Source organism: Rhinoraja longicauda, chromosome 3 (assembly GCF_053455715.1).
Source record: "Rhinoraja longicauda isolate Sanriku21f chromosome 3, sRhiLon1.1, whole genome shotgun sequence".
Lineage (NCBI taxonomy): Eukaryota > Metazoa > Chordata > Chondrichthyes > Rajiformes > Arhynchobatidae > Rhinoraja > Rhinoraja longicauda.
The window spans coordinates 25772604-25792238 of NC_135955.1; the positions used below are offsets into that span (position 1 = coordinate 25772604).

The 19635-nt window shown below is 43.1% G+C and overlaps 1 protein-coding gene across 6 annotated transcripts in view; it reads left to right on the top strand.

Annotated features, from left to right (window-relative positions):
* LOC144590181 (A-kinase anchor protein 2-like) overlaps positions 1–15154 on the top strand; it is a 387659-nt gene extending 372505 nt beyond the window's left edge. For 4 of the 6 annotated variants that reach the window (XM_078394993.1, XM_078394992.1, XM_078394991.1 and 1 more), the window contains one exon: positions 7248–15154. In XM_078394993.1, the coding sequence (XP_078251119.1) occupies positions 7248–7337 (90 nt within the window). In that variant the 3' untranslated portion in view covers positions 7338–15154. Of the gene's footprint in view, positions 1–3007; positions 3054–6888; positions 7170–7247 lie in introns of those variants that run through there. The other 2 variants (XM_078394997.1, XM_078395004.1) reach the window with 2 other exon arrangements.
* The last annotated feature ends 4481 nt before the right edge of the window (positions 15155–19635 follow it).

Consider the following 19635-nt stretch of genomic DNA (forward strand, 5'->3'; position numbering starts at 1 on the left):
TGTTTCCACGCTATATCTTTCTTTCAATCAATTAACCAGTAGTTGTCTTAAGGTAGAATCTAGTGCACTTTCAACGTAAAACTACTTGCATAGAATTTACAGCACAAGAACAGACCATTCAGATTAACTGGCCTAGCCGGTCTTCACTCGACATCAGCTCCTCCCATAATTCTCCAACTTCTATCCCTTCTATTTCACTCTCACTCTTGTGTTCATCTGATTTCCACTTTAACATATTTCTGATATTCATCTCAACATTCACGAGGACAATATGTTCCACTTTATAAAGAACGTTCTGAATTTCTTATTACACATATCAGTGACCATCTTATATTTATAGCCACTAGATGTAATTTGTTGACTGAGTGAAAATATTTACTTGAGACCTATTTTTATTGCACATTCTCATAACTTCCCTCGGCCTTAACCATCCTGGAGAAAAGACACCCGCCTGTTCAATCTTTCCTGAACAGTTTATTCTCTCTTTCTGGGGCAGTCAGATTATAGAGTGGTTTTAAAGAGAGATTGAAAGGAGGAGCAGAGGTTCAGAGGAGATGTTATGGGAGGGATCTCCAGAAAATTGGGCATTGGTACCTCAAGGCAAAGCGGTGGTGAGGTGTTGAAACCCAGAAATTTGAAGCAAGCAAACACAGGCAAACAGGAGCCGGCGTAGGTCACTCGGCCTCTCAAGTCTGCCCTGCTATTTATTGTGGCTGATCTATGCTGGCCTCCACTCTTACAGTATGTGCCAGATCCCCATACCCCTCAATTCCTCAATCTTTCAAATATTTATCTATCTTCACCTTCCATTTATCTAACGATTTGCCCTCCACCAACCTCGAGGGCAGGGAATTCCAGTGACGCACTGCTCTCTGAGAAAATAAATTTCTATGCATGACAGTTTTACAAGACCATTCACTTATTATGAAGATATATCTCTTTGTTCATGACTCTCCCAACAGTCAAAGCCTGCAGAATACGGTGAAGCTTTTCAGCCCAAATGATTCAGACAAGCAAGTTTTCATAGAAACATAGAAAACATAGAAAATAGGTGCAGGAGTAGGCTATTCGGCCCTTCGAGCCTGCACCGCCATTCAATATGATCATGGCTGATCATCCAACTCAGTATCCCGTACCTGCCTTCTCTCCATACCCCCTGATCCCTTTAGCCACAAGGGCCACATCTAACTCCCTCTTAAATATAGCCAATGAACTGGCCTCAACTACCTTCTGTGGCAGAGAATTCCACAGATTCACCACTCTCTGTGTGAAAAAAAACTTTCTCATCTCGGTCCTAAAAGACTTCCCCCTTATCCTTAAACTGTGACCCCTTGTTCTGGACTTCCCCAACATCGGGAACAATCTCCCTGCATCTAGCCTGTCCAACCCCTTAAGAATTTTGTAAGTTTCTATAAGATCCCCCCTCAATCTTCTAAATTCCAGCGAGTACAAGCCGAGTCTATCCAGTCTTTCTTCATATGAAAGTCCTGCCATCCCAGGAATCAATCTGGTGAACCTTCTCTGTACTCCCTCTATGGCAAGAATGTCTTTCCTCAGATTAGGAGACCAAAACTGTACGCAATACATGCACTGCTTGCAAACTAAACAGCTTTCAATCATGTGAATGGCGGAACAGACAATGTAGATATTTGTTCGGCAGCATGCTATCTTTTTACCTATCACCCCCCCTCTTTCGCCTCCCATTCTGGTACCTTCTCTCCCCACAACCCTTCTCTCCCTCTCCTGGCCTCCATCCTTCTCTTTCTCCCCTTTGTCTTCTTCCTGTTTTTCCAACAGGTTTCTGCCAAGAGAAACACTGTAAGATAAATCTCAATTTCAGTGAGAAATTCCCCAACTCAGGACCTGGCCTTTGTTCATCGATACTTGGGTTGAAGGGGTCTTCGGCAGGAAGGCCAATGTTCCATTTCAGAAGTAGGAATCCCATTCAATAGAGGACCTTTGCTGATCCTACTCGGAATCTTATCTTCTTTTCAACTAAACCCCAGAGAGAAACATTGTTACCTCCCAACTGCAGCTTTAGCAGGATTGTAAACTTGACCACTATTTAAAGAGTCGCATTAAGTTCACCCACCTTAAATGCATAAACATGCATTCTTAACATGCTTTATTAATGTTATGCGCCCTTGCCCCTGCTCACTCCAACTTGCAAGCATTTGTCTCGGTGACCTCAAGTCCCAGAAGCAGGAGGGTCAGGATTTATTTTGGTATATATACCATACATTGTCCTCTAATCCAAATGTGGGGAGCAGTGACTCGGGATTGGAGGGGAAAATGAAAGACATTAAAAATAATGGCAGAATGCAAGTGAATACATTAAAAAAAACCTGAAGGACCTAGTTCTAAATAGAATACAAAATCTAGAGGGCACTCCACTGTGGCACTGGAGGGATTGCTGTCTCAGAGGTACGATGTGTATAAATGCCCGATTAATCTACCGGATGGTTGTTATAGATCCCATGATAATAATTTCAGATGTCAGTTAATTCTGGCCAATGTTCATCCTTTAGCCAACAAGATGAAAGTACATTTGCTCATACCCACAGTGTATTTATTAAGAGATTGGCCACTCTGTTTCCCTACACCACAACAGCACCTGCACTAAAAATACTTCACATGGTGAAATGTTTAGATGTGCCCTGAAGGCTTGAAAGCGGCAATAGAAACGGAAGATTGCTATTTTTAATTTGGTACATCAGTGGGGAAGTTGTGGAGCCTCTCAGTGACCCAGGTCATGTGATGACAAGAGAATGGAAGGAAACCTAATTAGCACTCCGTTGTGATTTGGCAGGAATGTATATCTTTGCAATTATTTTATCGCTTTAACCCAGGTCATGATGAGGTTTGTGAGCAAGTTGGGGTTTTTTTCATTTTTAAAAAATTGTCTTTTCTGTGGTTCGATACAATATGCATATGTTGTCCATTTAAAGTGAAAGAGGAAGCAATGAGATGTTCTGCTATTTTAATGTTGATGTTTTACGTGGCACAGATGGAGTAATTAATCAACTTCGCCACAGATGGGGAAACCTGGGAATGTGAGTTTTGTAAGACTGCAATGGTTCAAGTATTGATTAGTTTCTCCACAACACATTTCTCATTGGTTACAGATCTCCGTAACCGTTAATCTCTCTCTCTCTCTGTCCCTTGATCATTGTGCTTCCTTTTTAACTTGCTTAATCAATCCTTGCCTCCTGCCCAAACATGGCAGCTATTGAGGCGGTCGGTGCCAGGGCCTCAATTAACGAGCTGATGTTCCACACGCTTTTCGACATGTATCCATTATTAACAACAGAATCATCTTTCCACGGCTACAGGGGTCTTGGGAATATCCCTCAGAGCGACACGTTCAGCTAACAGTGGCAGGGTGACCACTGACCTGTCGTGAGTGGGTTATTCCCAGTGCACTCCTGTGACCCTGGGCTTCACCCCATACATTTAACAATCTCAGAAGAAGTGATTATAAGGTTATATTGTCAATAACCATGAAGCAAACTTGGGATACAAAACCTTGGTACTTTTTGCTCTATTCACCTGTGACCTGCATTGTATTTGATGGTGTCACAAAATCCACAGCAGCCAGCAAATCCATTTTGCCACTGAGCAAGCTGAGATCGTACTGAATGACTGTGAAACTGTAAGTATTAATTGTGTCCTCCAGGTGATCAGGTGATGTACATTACCGACTGACAGTGGCTTTACTGCACACACGCAATATTAGACCAAGGATGTAAAGACGTACGGGTTTGTAGGTAATTGGCTTGGTATAATTGTAAATTGTCCCTAGTGTGTGTAGGATGGTGTTACTGTGCAGGGATTGCTGGTCGGCGCAGACTCGGTGGGTCGAAGGGCCAGTTTCCGCACTGTCTCTTTAAACTAAACTCAGCAAGGCTAAATTGATTCATTAATACCAACATCTTGGAGTGATTGCAATAAACAGAACCACCAGAATTTACAACACAGTAACAGTGTTCAGCTCTTCCGATCGATGCCAGGTGAAAATGACTAGTCTTCCTGCCATTCTCTTCATCTATGGCCGATTAGCCTCTCAATCCTGTTCCTTTATCCAGGGGTGCTCAATATTTTCTCATGTTTTATAACTTTTCTATTACAATTAAAACTGACTTAGCTTTAAAGCAAAGACAAGGGTGAATCTCTTAAACGTGGTTCATATAACATCTTGGGAGCCTTTAACCGTGATTGTATGACATTCCAATGTGGGGAATGGCTCTGGGATAAGAGGTTGATCATTTCTGACTGAAAACACTTCACTAGGACGGTTGAAAACTGTGGGAACTTACCATCTCAGAGTTCCATGGATGCTGGATCAATTGAGGATAATCAAGACCAAGGTTGATAACTTTGGGAATCAATACTTTTGGGATTGAACAGCAGAGTGACATTGAAATGGGGGAAGTGCTGTGATCTGACTGATTGGACGAGCAAGTTTGAGGGATGAAATGACCTATTCCAGCACTTCTATCATCCCCGGAATATTGACAGTGTCTATAAGGTGCTAAATAAATCCAAATTCTTTCCAACTTGACACAATCCCCACACCTCACCAAATGTTGCTTGTTTCCCTGCTAACCATGTGGAGGTTGAAGGGGCTGGACACCGAGTCACAGTCAACATCGGCAATGAAGGCCAGTCTGTGGTGAAAATGAGCCTCAAGTTATTAATGACAAAGTTGTCAAATTTTTGTCTATTGCAGCTGTGTTCTGAGGGTTTGTATCCCAAGTGCTCACTATTTTTAATATGTATATCAGAAATATTGATAATGCACATTTTTTTTTTGGTTTACCTAGGCTGGGCTCAAATGTGGCATCCAGTGTCAACTATGTATTGTTTAAAAGTATAATACAATGGCACACTTCAAAATTAATTCAAAATATTGCTCCAAATAAATGAATCTGCCTGAATAAATGTGTATGTGGGCAGAGATTTGCCACATTACATTGTATCTCACCACCACGTTGTGTGGTGATGGATTTTCAATATGTGGAACATGCACCTTTCTATCAAGTTATTGGACCTTTCCTATGCAGAGGACGTATTCCACTCAACCAATAAATATTCCCAAGAGACACAAAGCTATTTGGAATTGAGTCATTCATTCTGCTGTATTCCAATTAGTTTTGTTTATAAGATGATTTAAAAGAGTAAGACTTCCATGTTGGAACCAAAAGGTCCAGGTTTGCTTTTCTGGGCTGTTGTTGTTCAGAAGAAGTCTAAAGCTCAGTTTCAATATGGAGGATGGATACCACCCTCATGAATCAGTCCAGCCTAGGGAGGTCAATGGTATTTTAAACTTCTGTCATTTATTTATGTAGCCACTTCCTCCTCAAAGTGACCTCCCAATTAAGTGCTTATTTATAAAGGTAAATAGGAGTGCCAATTTCTGATTTGCAGCATGATATTTGGAATGAGGTCAAAGGATAAAGTCAGGGGGAAGGAAGAATAACCATGCTTCAACCTGTGGCAATCACCTTCACAATTCCACTCACCTCATTGGAGTAAGATCAGGTTAAGGGCCGAATCGGTCGCTGCCACTGTAATATTATCAATGTAGTTTGACCTTTATTAGTGTTGGATCAGTTTCATAATCTGTCAGTGAAAGTTAACTAAGGATGCCAAATTTTTAACAATATCCAGATTTTAAAGAGGGGGTAATTAAAAAAAATGCAGTGGTTTATTTATCAGTGCATGAAACTATTGTTAAAAACAGATTGCTGCAGGAACTCAGGGGTCAGGCAGTATCTGTGGAGGAAATGGACAGACGGCGTTTCGGGTCAGGAACCTTCTTTGGACTGTCTCCAACTTGCATTGTTATATTTATATTTCAGTAGTTTCAACATTTCACTGTCCCTTCCTGCTCTGGAGACGTGTTGCTAACAATGCAAAAATCTGTTTTATGTTGTCTTAAAGGAACAATGTAAATGCAAAAACAGAAAAGGAGCATCAGATTGGTTGGCACCTGAAAGATGACTGATTAATTGAGTGTTACTCGGAATCACTCCTAAAACATGAACCCCCCCCCCCCCCCCCCCCCTCCCTTTCAGATGCAAATCAGCCACTGGGCATTCCAAAGACTTCGCTGTCTCCAGTTTAGATTTCCATATTTATCTCCACCTTTTGAAACGAAAATCATTCTGAAATGATTATTTAAGGTGTAGATTGAGGGAAGCTGCATTAATAGGATTGACAGCAGTGGTGGCCATGAAACAGGAGAATAGTAGTTGCTGAAATGCAGTGGCGGCACAGTGGCGCAACGGTAGAGTTGCTCCCTTATGGCGCCAGAGACCTGGGTTCGATCCTGACTACGGGTGCTGCCTGTACAGAGTTTGTACGTTCTCCCTTGACCATGTGGGTTTTCTCTGGGTGCTCCGGTTTTCTCCCACATTCCAAAGACGTGCAGGTTTGTATGTTATTTGGCTTCTGTAAATTGTCCCTAGTATGTAGGATAGAACTAGTGTATGCGTGATCGTTGGTCAACGAGGACTTGGTGGGCCGAACAGCCTGTTTCAACGCTGTATCTCTAAACTAAACTAAACATCAGGTTTGCTCATGCCCTTTGGGGAAGGAAATGTCTTACGCTAGTGAACCACCAATACCAACTGTTCACATCTTAGCTACAAACTAAGTAGCTGAAAGCAGGAAAACAGGGTAGGCATCCTGTACTGCAATTGGTTTCACCATGAAGCTATGGGATAACCTGACCAAAGATTTAGGATATTACTCTTAATTGGGATTTAAAGACAGAGAGTGATCAAGCATGGAAACAAGCCTTTCGGCCCAGTGAATCCATGCCATCATTTACATTAATCCTACCTTAACCAATTTTCTCCCCACATTTTTATCATCCCATCCCAGATTCTAATACCCACCTGGCAATATTGGGAATTTACAGTGGCCAATTAACCGATCACGTCTTTGAGATGTAGAAGGAAATACACGCAGCCACAGGGAGAACATTTAAACTCCACACAGACAGCACCTCAGGGCAGGATTGAACGTGGGTCGCTGGAGCTGTGAAGTGGCACCACTACCAGCTGCACCGCTGTGCCACCTCCAGTTAATGAAAACCTGCCATTTTAATAGTGGGCGGAGTGACCGGTCAGCACGAAGTGGAGGTTCACGTTGACGAAGAAGATGTTCACTGCTTAGAAGTATTGGTTGATTGATTTATTTTTCAATCTGCTCACTTCCCTTGGGGTTTGCAATTCTTCCAGGTCCTGGAGGCGACCAGGGTCACCCGCCGAAAGAGCGCCATGGCTCTGCGCTGGGAGGCTGGCATTTACGCCAACCATGAAGAAAAGTAGTAAACCATAGCATCGCCACGCAAGGGAAAAGTCAAGAGTATCTTGTTTTGTTGTGTTCCTTTTGTTTTTGCTGTTGTTGTTGCTGAAGCACAGGTACAATGCGGCGTATTTATCCAGGCCAAGCCATGCTGGGACGCTCTGCAGAAACATCCACCTTTGCAAGCACGCTGAAAACAGTAAATGGAGAGTTTCTGCGTTCTCAAATACAACCCAGCTACTGCAACAACAAAAAAAGGCACAAGGATTCCCGGACAATAACTGCATTTTAACTGCAAAACCTGAAGAGCCAGTTACTTGTATATGTATAAATACTCCTCACATCCCTGCATTTAATTCTGCACGGGCTATGTTTAAGTCACAGTCCTTCAGACTCCACCGGTGTCAGCCTCCTTGTAAATAGCCATGATAATGTATTTCATATGCTTTTATTTTAATTGCAGTTCTCATTTGCTTACTAACCTGGGAGGGGTGGGGGGGGGGGGGGGGGGGTGGGTGGGGGGGGAGTGGATTAAGAGACATATTACATGGTTTTCAGGGAGCTTCATCCATGCAGCAACTTATACTTAGCTGCACTGGACCTAATCACACACATCCGCAGCGTATCAATCTGGCCTTTATTCCCTCTTTGATACCTGTCCTTAATTTATACCATTCATATTTTGCCAAAGGTGGCAGTGGCAAGCAACTATCTTAGCTGCTAGCTCCATGCAAAACAGGATTTGTTTTTAGTTTGCTTTAATTTATTACGGAGTGTGGCACATCTCGATCAGGAATCAATGGAACAATGGGCAATATGCTTTATAAACCACCGACAGGAATGGGAAAGAGCATGGACAGGGAGTTGCTTTGAGGTTGACCTACCGCTGAGACACCAACCGGAAGGACAGTTAATCATAAAAACAAACTTTGTTTTGCCAACATGCAGGAAAAGTCAGATCAATCAAACAGTTGCACGGTACCATCTTAAAGTTCCTTTTCTCGCTCCCTTGACCTTGCAAATGCCTGTGCTTGGTGATTTCCAACCAGAATCTGTCTGTATTAGGTGCAACGTATTTATCCATAGGTAGCGGGGAGGGTGCACGAGCAGGAAACAGCAGAAAATGGGGGCTCCAGCATTACACTGAGCATCTCAGATCATGTATGTGTGGAGCAATAATCCAATCAGCTCATGCCCCCTCCAGAAATTGTGTTGCATATTATGTTGCATATAGTCTACCAATATTTTTTTTAATTCTCTGGATTCTCAAATAAGGACAAAGTAGTTTAGAGATACAGCATGGAAACAGGCCCTTCGGCTCACCAATTCCATGCTGACCGTTAATCACCCACTCACACTGGTTCTATATCCCATTTTCTCATCCTCTCCTTACGTACCAGCGGCAATTTGCAGAGGCCAATTTGCCCGCACGTCTTTGGGATGTGGGAGGAAACCCATGCGATCACAGAGAAAACGTGCAAACTCCACACAGACAGCACCCGAGGTCAGGATCGAACTCGGGTCGTTGCCACTGTGAGGCAGCAGCTCTGTCAGCTGTGCCACTGTGCCGCCCTAGAGTAGTAGTGGTAGTAATGTAGTTAGTAAATTCACAGAGCAGAAGGTGCTCCCATGATAGATGCATGAAATTGTTTTCTGCAGATAACCAATTAGAATCTGCAAAATAATGCAGTGTTTATTCCTATGCTTTTTATCTATTAATAATAATATATTCCTTTATTCGTCCCACACCGGGGAGATTTACAATGATCGGAGCTGACAGTTTTTCTGAAATGTAGCTTCCTTTAACTCCTCGGTACAATAAAACAAATCCATTAATCCTCCATTTAGAGTGTCATACATCACTAGCCCATAGGAATGATCTGTGCCAGTAAAGAGACTTTATGCTACGCAGTCTTCTGCCCCTTTATGTGCATGTGATGAGTGTAGGTAGAACAATATAAGCATAGGCTGAAGCACGATAAAGGAGTAAACTTTACACCTGCAGTTTGACTTCACTTATTAATGATGAACCCCCCCTGACAACAACAGAATATATTCAGATATCTGCATATGTATCTTGCAGTTTCTTACACGTTCTTGATTTGTTTTACTCCTATTCGTGTGTGTATGATTGTGTGTGTGGATCAATGTGTGTGAGAATGTATGTGAGTGCATGAGATAGATAAAGTTTGTTTTATGAAGAAAATGATTAATCTAATCCAATGAGCCAACAGTTCTAATGGGTAGTTGATGGTGACTAAGAGGAGCTAATCTTGAAGATAAAGGGAGGTACTAACCTATCAACATATTTTGTATTCTTCCAGATAGATATATGTATTATTGCATATTGAAGTTATGCTGGTTACCTTTAAGTTCACACAAGCAGAGATGTTTCTGCCATTATCTTAACTTGGTTCTGCATTTCAGGTGTGTTTTTTCACAGACCTGTGCACAATGATTTATTTGCTGTTCTCTGGGCTGTTGCTCGATGCCAGAAATGATTAGAGACTGACTGATGATTCTCATTCCAAACTCCTTGTGGTGAATGCTCCGTGGTTTTTGTGAGATCTAAGTAGGCCATTTGACCACACTCTGGCATGACTGAATTTGTAAAGTATCACTGGGTATTGTATTTGGTTGATTTAGGTTTAGAGTTGCAATCTCAAGGTGGCCATATTGTGGGGCAGATTCATCATATAACTTCACACTGCCTGTGTCTAACCCCCACTTCCTCCATTATTGGTCACCCAACATGTCCCAAGTCCAAATAATTGGACAAATCCTGAACCTCAGCTGAAGAGCCTTTCCCACCCATCTTCAATTTGTTTATCATAAATGAACTCAAAATGCAAATCAAAATGTAAACGCCCGTCATTCTTTCATATGTTTATTTGTCAAATGAACTGGGACAATGAAAGTTTTACCTGCTGCAGCTTTACGGACTTAATAGACACAACAACCACATTCTTGAAATTCCCAAATGATTTTGCGGCCAAATTATTGGACGTTTTTGCTTAACACATTGAAATCAAGTTGTGAGGGGTGCACAATCTTACGTGGAAGTGAGGATTTTAAATGTACAAGTCAGCTGAATGTATTTTTTTGATGTGGCAGCAGCTTGCTCTTTTTGGAGCTGGACACAGGAAAACAGTGACAGGCAGTATTAGAACGTAAAGTTTATGTCTCAATACAAGTAGTAAGGCAGTTACAAGACTCAGCAGTTCCTCTTGTGATTTCCCTTCCTCATCCAGTGTGAGGGTCACTAATTGAAACTGCTTTGATCCTGAATTCTGCAGATGAGGCCCTCATCTCCTCATGAAAGCCATCTGCACAAAGTCTGTCCGATAGAACCTAGATTCAAGAAAGGTTGGCATTGATCATTTTGACCGAAATGGTCAAATGAGTTTTTCCCCTTTTTTTTACAAATGACATACCCCGAAGTACAAGAAATGGTGCATATCCCTCAGGTCAATACTGCAACAGAGAATACAGAAGCGAGAGCTGATGCAATCTCGCACCCTTCACCCATGTTTTGCAAGCATGAGATCGTCCCACCAAAGCAGCTGTGGAATTTCAGTTCAGTTTATTAACTACAAAATTAGTACCAGTAATGGTGACCATGAAACTCCATCACTAATGAGCGTTTGCGAAAGGAGATGTGTACCAAATGTGACTGCACACCCACACCAGTGTACTTGCCATTCCTACCATTGAAGACACAAAGAACTGCAGATGCTGGAATCTTGAGCAAAACACCAAGTGCTGGAGGAACTCAGCATTTGTGGAGGGACTGGACAGTCAACACTTTGGGTCTGGTCTCTTCAGGCTGATTGACAGAATCAGTCTGAAGACGGGTCCTGACCAGTAACATCACCTGTCCATTCCCTCCACAGATGTTCCTGATTCAGAGTTCCTCCAGCATTTTGCACTTTGCTCCTACCAATGAACTGGTCAAGGCAATCATTGAGTGATTCACAAAGCGAGCAACAATAGTTTATGTGCGTGTTGCTCCTGGCACTCTAAAGGATGTAGGCTGATTGAATAGTCCTCACTATGATGACCATACCCTTCAAATTGAGAGGCAAACATTAGTGATTCTGTTCAGATTTCATAAACATCAAGGACTGAGATAAACAGAAAGGTCAGAGCTTTCCAGTAGTATGCATTTTCTCTGAGTGATTGTAGCACCAATGTACATGCTTCAGCTTGTTATTTATTCTGCAGCACAGTGCAGATGATGTAATTCCCATTCGCTATAAATTGAGCTTGTGTCTCTGTGAAATTGCAAGAACACAGTACAATATCCTCAGTGATATTTTCGCATGGCTGTGTCCTATTTTAATACAGGTCTCCACTGCACACAAGTACTGTTTCTGTTAGCAACAAGAAAGAAAGATGCTGGTACTTTTCAAATCATGAGGGGATTGTTTTGAGTAAATGTACTTAAGTCTAGGTCTCAGCAAGGATCAATAATCCTATCTCCTTCATTCAAATATATAAATACTTCCAAATCGAGAGCGATGTCATGGTTGAGCTGCTACTGCTCCAGGGTTGCTGGTTCGAGCCCGAACATTGTTGCTGTTTACTTTGTATGTTCTCCCTGTGACCCCATGGGTTTCCGTCGGATGCTCTGATTTTTTCTCATGTCCCAAAGTAGGTTAATTGGCTGCGACAAATTGCTTCTGGTGTAAATGGGTGTGAAAAGAATCAAACTGGATGGATGGGCATTTTAGGGAGAACTAGACCATTGGACCAAAACTACTCCTGCATTGGTGCAGCACCCTCTCCTCCCCCCTCTCCCTGCTCCCCCTCCCTCCCTCCCTCCCTCCCTCCCCCCCCCCCCCCCCCTCGGCCCCCTTCCCCCTTGGGTTGCCTCCTGCATTGGTGCAGCACTCCCACTCTCCCCTCCCTCCTCCAACCTCCCTCCCGGGAGCAACCTGTGTTTGCCGCAGCAACCCGTCCTCCCAGCCCAGGCGGCCGCCATTGGTGGAGCAGGGGTGGGGGAGGGGAGAGGAGAGTCCTGTCCCGTCCCGGTGCGGGGATGTTCAGTAGTAGAAGATGGCGGCTCTCCCACTGTTGCTGAGCCGCTGGATTCTGGGTGGCATGGGGATGGCGCTGAGCCGGACGGAGAGAGGAGAGGGGACGGGGGAGCTGAGGGCAGGCCCAGCGCCAGGCCCAGGCCTCCACCAACGCCCGGCCTCACTGCTGCTGCTGCCACCATTCCTCTTGGCCCACTTCAGGCTCGCGGTTAACCGGTCATGTCCAGGCCCAGGCTCCGGCTGCTTCCCCCAGCACCAGGCCTGGCTCTCCCGCCCCCAAGGGACTGGCGGCCGAGCCATGCTCGTACCCGAGATCAATGGGCCCCAACTGCGCAGGTGCGGATGCGTTTCTTCTGCGCATGCGACGGCCATCTTACGTAGTATTCGATCAACGGGGGCCCCAACTGCACATGCGCAGTTTTAAAACTTTAAATTGTGAATGACTTTAAAAATATAACGTCGATTTCAATGAAACTTCCTCCATAGGACCCCGGGACGACGGTGAGTAAGGTGGGCCTAAAATTGTCATGCTATCGTGTCCCGTTTTGGCTGTAGTTCAGGAACAAACAAACAAACAAACAAGAGTTTTAGTATATAGGTAAGTGCAGGGTAATAAGGAAGGTGAATGGGGATAAAGGGGTCATTCTTCTGGAAACCAACATGGCTCTGAATAGCCACATGTCCTTCCGTGTCATAATAAGTGATGAGATTATATCAAATCATCAGCATTGAAACAGGTCACTCAGTTTGGTGTTTCTTTGGGGGGAGGGGTGGTGTTTGAAATCTCATCGATTACTCATTATCCCCTCCATTTCATTATTTATGTTTGGTTGTATATCCTCCCCTAAAATTCACCCCCATCAGTTAAGAGAAAGGACTACAAGTTTAAATCAAATTCCCCCACTCCTGTTCGGGGATATAATTCGCCAGAAGAAGAGAAGAATTGTGATTCTATCTGAGCATCCACACCACTGCCAGTAGGAGTGAAATTTGTGCCTGCTCTTCCTCAGGAGACATACCTCTGCTATACCACTGAATTAGGCAGACATTATCACACATAAACAGGCCACGATCCAATAGTCCGGGGGGTGGGGGGGCATTTGTGCCCTGCACAGAAGCTACCTGGCCCACTGAGTTCCTCCAGCAATTTGTTTGTAGCTCAAGATTCCAGCACTGCAGTCTCTTGTGTCTCTCCCCCACCCACTCCACACTGTACTTCATATCAGCTTTATCACCATATACACACTCTCTTTGAATACACCGAAGCCAGTTGCCTCAACTGCCTCTATGTGGCAGTGCTTCCCATATTCTAACAGCAAGTCTTCCCGTTCCTCTGAGAAATCTCATCCCATCCTGTTAACTTTAATGCAATTTCTCTCTTTTATATGAACCAGAGAGATAGACATGTGCTTATGGTGTAATTCAACTCCCACCTACAAAGTTTGCACTACAGCGGGAAGGAATTAGGGTGCAGGGTAATTGATAAGGTTGGGCATCAATCCTAATGGAGTTAGTCTGTTAGCCTGAGGGCAATGATAGTAAAGGATGGTATAGCAGATACAGTGGCAGTCAAAAATAACTGCAGATGCTGGAAAACTAAAGTAAAATATAAAATGTTACATCTGTGGGATGTAAAATGGTTCACATTCCAGGATGCAGACCTTTGTTTGAATTGGGAAGTAGAAGAAAGCTCAATCGTCTACAGGAAGAGTGGAGATGTCCATTGTAGAGTACAGCTGGGGTGGGCGTAGGAACAAGTGGTAAACAATGTTATCTGGTCAGCGAGTGAATGGCAGCAGTCAGAGAGTGAGAACATTTACAAAAGAACACAGATGAAGAATTCAGGAGATGTGAAACACAGGGCAGGAGGACATGCCCAGCAGGTCAGGCTTCAGTCCTCAACTCTAAATATGAATTCTGTTTCTCTTCCCACAGATACAGCATCATCTGCTCAGTATTTCCAGCATTTTTGTTTTTATAATGTATTCAATATTTTATAACAGGGATGTGGATGCATATAAGCCATGTTGATGGCTCAATTTGTAGTATTATTCTGCATAAGTGATAAATTAGTTTGTGGGCAAGTTATATAACAAGACAATTTGTAGACATGCACACCAATAACTGTGCCATGAGGTTTGGGTATATGTCCGAGCAAAAGTGTTAAATTGAAAAATATAAGTGCTACATGAAGTGATGTATTTGCTAAAACATGACCTGTTATGATATAAATTGCATTAATGTGCAGTGTATATGTAACAACATTGGATATTTTTGACAATAATTAGGGTATAAGTTATAATGTATGGTATATGTAATAAAGTAGTGTGTTTTGTAACAGTATAGGGTAAATGCTACAAATTTATGATAAATCTGATATGTAGGATTTGTGTGATCACTTAAACGTTTTTGAGATGAGGTTGGACATATGTGATGAAGCAGGGTGTTATCGTGTGATATTGGCCACTGAAACAAAAGCAATCCTCTGTCAGTCAAACTGATAAGCTCCTGTTTGACCAGAATCTCCAACATATTCCCATTGTCTCGTTGACATAATTGGTGCAGCACATTGGTTGGATCAGTGCAGATTTTCTTTTCTGTTGGTAATGCCAAAGTATTGAAACTTTATTTTCTAGATCTGTTGTTATGAACTTTTATTATGTAGCTACTCAAACAATGCCTAAACTTTATGGAATTATAAATATATTTTAAAGTGAATATTGGCTCGGTATTTTTATAAGGAGAACTCCAATGGAGTATCAAAGATGTATATCACTATGCAGGACAATGTTGCAATAAAATCTGGCTTTGCTTAATCTTGCTCTTGTGTTTATTGAGTCCTATATGTGAATTCATATTATGTGTGAAAAATTGTGAACGTTTATTTATTTGTTTCCTTTACAAGAGGGCAGCACAATAGGTGGACCTGGGTTTGGAATCTGGCTCACTTGCTTTCGACCTCCAATTGCCTCCTTTCTCTGTGTATTCATTAGTCCATCCTATCTGCTTCAGTGGAATCTCTCTGCTCAAAGAACCAGAGGTCATTGTTACAATTCATTTCATAATACAAGTTGCACTGCAGCAGAAGGAAATTAGGAAACAGGGTAAGGTAGAGCATCAATCCTGATATAATGCATTAACCTGAGAACAATGATGATAAAGGATGTGTAGTATAATGTGCAATATTTGATGACAGAGATGTGAATTGCTGGGGACAATATAATAGTTTAATTTGTAGCATTGTGCTGCATTTGTGGTAAAATAGAGCAGAATGGGTAAGCTATTATGCCACAGCTATTATGCCACGAGTGTGTGTTCCAACAAAAGTTGTGTTTCACTGAGGAATGTAAGTTGTACATGATATGATGTTCTTGAGGAACTGTTATTCTGAGGATTGATATCATATTTTCCATTTCCTGTCCAAACATCCAGTGATCCTGTGACATTTTCAGAATCGTTCTAATTATGTCCAATTTAAGGAAGTAGCAATAGGATTAGACAATTAGCTCCATCACCCTCTTCCTTTATTGAATCAGATTGGGAATTTCCAAATTGTGACCCGACCAAGTATCTGGATTGCTTTGTGTAGGAAGGAACTACAGATGGTGGTTGACACAAAAGGCTGGAGTAACTTAGCGGGTCAGGCAGCATCTCTGGAGAAAGGGAATAGGTGACGTTTTGGGTCGAGACCCTTCTTCAGATTGAAGAAGGGTCTCGACCCGAAATGTCATGTATTCCTTTTCTTCAGAGATGAAGCTTGACATGCTGAGTTACTCCATCATTTTGTATCTATCTGGATTGCTTTGCTGAGAGGCCTCTGTTATCCCATAATGAATGAAGAGAGTTTGTACACAAAGGGTCTTCCGAAGCAGAAATCATGGAGGAAAACAAATTAAAGAAAAGATCAAATTAGATAAGATCAGGATTAGGGGAGAAAGTGGTTGGGGTTTGAAGTATCACATGAGACAGATGGTCTGGCCAGGAAATGGGTGGATTGGCTAATGATGAGGGGTTTAATTGGGCATATGACAGTGTGGTGCTGAAGACACCAGTAGCAAGGATGGGGTGACAATCAACAATGATGGAATTACAGAAAGTACCTTCCTGCTGAAAGATGGATACTTCATTCTCTGGTCCTGATAGTTTCATTACACAGACCAGATTACGACTTCTTGGTTAAAACTATGTATGTAAGAATTTTGCATGTGCAAAGGTTAAATGGGTGTTGTGTACAATTTGAAAGCACTGTCCATTGCAAGTACGCTCCATGTAGGCACTTAGTGCACAAAAGTGCTGGTAACTATTTTAGTCAACTACTAGACCAAGTGGACCCGTTGGGCCCAAACCTCTCCTGCATTGGTGCAGCACCCTCTCCTCCCCCCTCCTCCCCTCCCCAATAAAATTGTATGCTTTTGGATTGTGGTAGGAAACCGGAGCAGCCGGAAAAAACCCACGTGGGGGAAATGTACAAACTCCGTACAGATAACACCCGTAGTCAGGATCGAATCAGGGACTCTGGCGCTGTAAAGCAGCAACTCTACCGCAGCGCCACCTACACACCATGGTGAAAGGCCCTTCGGCCCAACTCATGCTTACTGACAAAGTTGCCTTACTAAAGTAGTCCTACTTGCTCATACCTGGACCATATCACTCCACATTTTGCCTATCCATGTACCAACCCACATGTCATTCAGATGTCGTAAATGTACCCGCTGTTACCATTTCCTCTGGCAGCTCAGTCCGCATAGCCATCAACCTGTGTGAAAAAGCTGGCTCTCAAGGTCCTTTTTAAATCTTTCCCCGCACAGTTTAAATCTATACCCTCTAGTTTCAGACTCCCCCATCCTGGGGAAGACTGTGGCTATACATCTTATCCATGCCCATTTCCTTTTCTAGCATTTAAATGGAGCTGCATCCTCGGCCTTAAGATCCACCTGTGGCAACTACTCCATGTTGTGGTAGAGTCTAAACATCCATATTGCCCTGTTTAATGTTCTCCTGATAGCCCAAGGTTAATGGCCCCCCTGCTACTCAGTCACCTATCAGCTTAAAAAAAAATTATGTTTACCTCCCCAAAAATATCATAATCTTCAAATTCTAAATACTGTCTATAAAATTTACCTCTAATTACCAAAAAGCTACAATTGGTGAGAGAATTTATTATTATGTTCCACAGCTTCATTTTCATTATGCAGGATTACTTAATAAGAATTTTAAAATATAAGTAATAGGCAGTGGAGTAAGCCTTGCCAACTCCCAAGCCTGCTCTTTCATTTAGTCAGACCTGTTCCTGTGCCTCCAGGTCCCAACTCAATTCCCACTTTTTCCAAACTTTTAGCTTCCAAATCTCTCTTGAGCTTGAACTTTACACCAAAGATTCACCAGACTATTTTCTCCTTATCTCACCCCTAACTAATCAACCCCTTGGGAAATGGCCCTTAACTCTAGATGTACCCAGCTTTAGGAAACAATGTTTCAGCACCCATCTTCTCTATCCCACTCAGAATATTAAGTGTCTCAGGCAGTTTAAGCCAATCTCACCTCATCCCCGCAACCAATCTTCCCCACATGATTCGACAAAAAACGCTGGAGTAACTCAGCGGGTCAGGCAGCATCTCGGAAGGAATGGGTGATGTTTCGGGTTGAGACCATCACCTGCCACAATTTCCCACTCTTACTCTAACCTCTCCCCTCAAAAAAACCCGTCCCCAACAGACCCCCTCCTCTTGGACTCCCCCAGATGGCCATCTACCTTCATTAGACCTTTTCATTTCCAATTGCCGGTGGAACATCAACCGCCTCAAATTTTCCACTCCCCTGACTTACTCTAACCTCCCCGCTCAAATTTTTTTTTCCTACATCCTTCCCCACATGACTGCTTTTGGGTGTAGAGATGAGAACTGTGCACAGTATTCTAAATAAAGTGGTCCTTAGGTTTTGTAAAAAACTTAGCAAGATCTTGGTCCCCAACAAGTATTGATAGCAAGTTGTACTCAACACTTGGTCCAGTTTGCTTCAGCAGAAGTAACATTTGAAATGCATCACGAAGCAGGTAAATGCTACAGACAAACCGACTCGTGGGAGAATCTAGCGCCAGAGGGCGCAGCCTCAGAATAAAAGGACGTACCTTTAGCAAGACGATGAGGAGGAATTTCTTTAGCCTGAGAGTGGCAAATCTGTGGAATTCACTGCCACTGGCGGCTGTGGAGGCCAAGTCTTTTGGTATTTTTAAAGTGGAAATTGACAGATACTTGATCAGTAAGGGTGTCAAAGGTTACAGGGAGAAGACAGGAGAGTGGGGGATAGATGGATCAGCATAATTGCACAGCGGAGTAGATTCGATGGGCTGAATGGCCTAGTTCTGCTCCTGCGATTTATGAACTACTCCCACCCCACTGCACCTGACTTTATCACCATAACCTTTCCCCCAAATACTTTGACTTAAATGAATCAATTCTGTTGGCTTCGCAAATTCTCATCAAATTCAGGTAAAGTCGGTGTACCTGAATTAACCGCTGAATTTACTGATCCTAAATTTGTATTTCCCCCAGTAATGGGAAACATAATAATCGCGACAAGGTACACGTGTTTCTGAAGCCCCTCTTGTGCCAGATCGCAGGGATCTGTTGGGATTGGTGATCACATTGCATCCCACGTCTACAACACACGATGCCTCAGAAAAGCCACCAGCATCCACAAAGACTCTTCACACCCCTGCAACAGTCTGTTCGAACTCCTTCCATCGGGCAGACGATACAAGGCCTTCTACGCCCGCACCTCCAGACTCAGGAACAGCTTCATCCCCAGGGCCATAGCTGCTATGAACCGGTCCTGCTGAGCCGGATGGTCACATCGCACAGTGATCCGGCACAGATCTACTTGCACTTTATTCTGTCTTATCATATCATATCATATATCTACAGCCGGAAACAGGCCTTGTCGGCCCTCCAAGTCCGTGCCGCCCAGTGATCCCCGTACATTAACACTATCCTACACCCACTAGGGACAATTTTTACATTTACCCAGCCAATTAACCTACATACCTGTACGTCTTTGGAGTGTGGGAGGAAACCGAAGATCTCGGAGAAAACCCACGCAGGTCACGGGGAGAACGTACAAACTCCTTACAGTGCAGCACCCGTAGTCAGGATCGAACCTGAGTCTCCGGCGCTGCATTCGCTGTAAAGCAGCAACTCTACCGCTGCGCTACCGTGCCGCCCTGTCTTAAAACTGTTACAATTAGTTTCGTTGGGTTGTTGTTGTTTAAATTAATTAAATTATT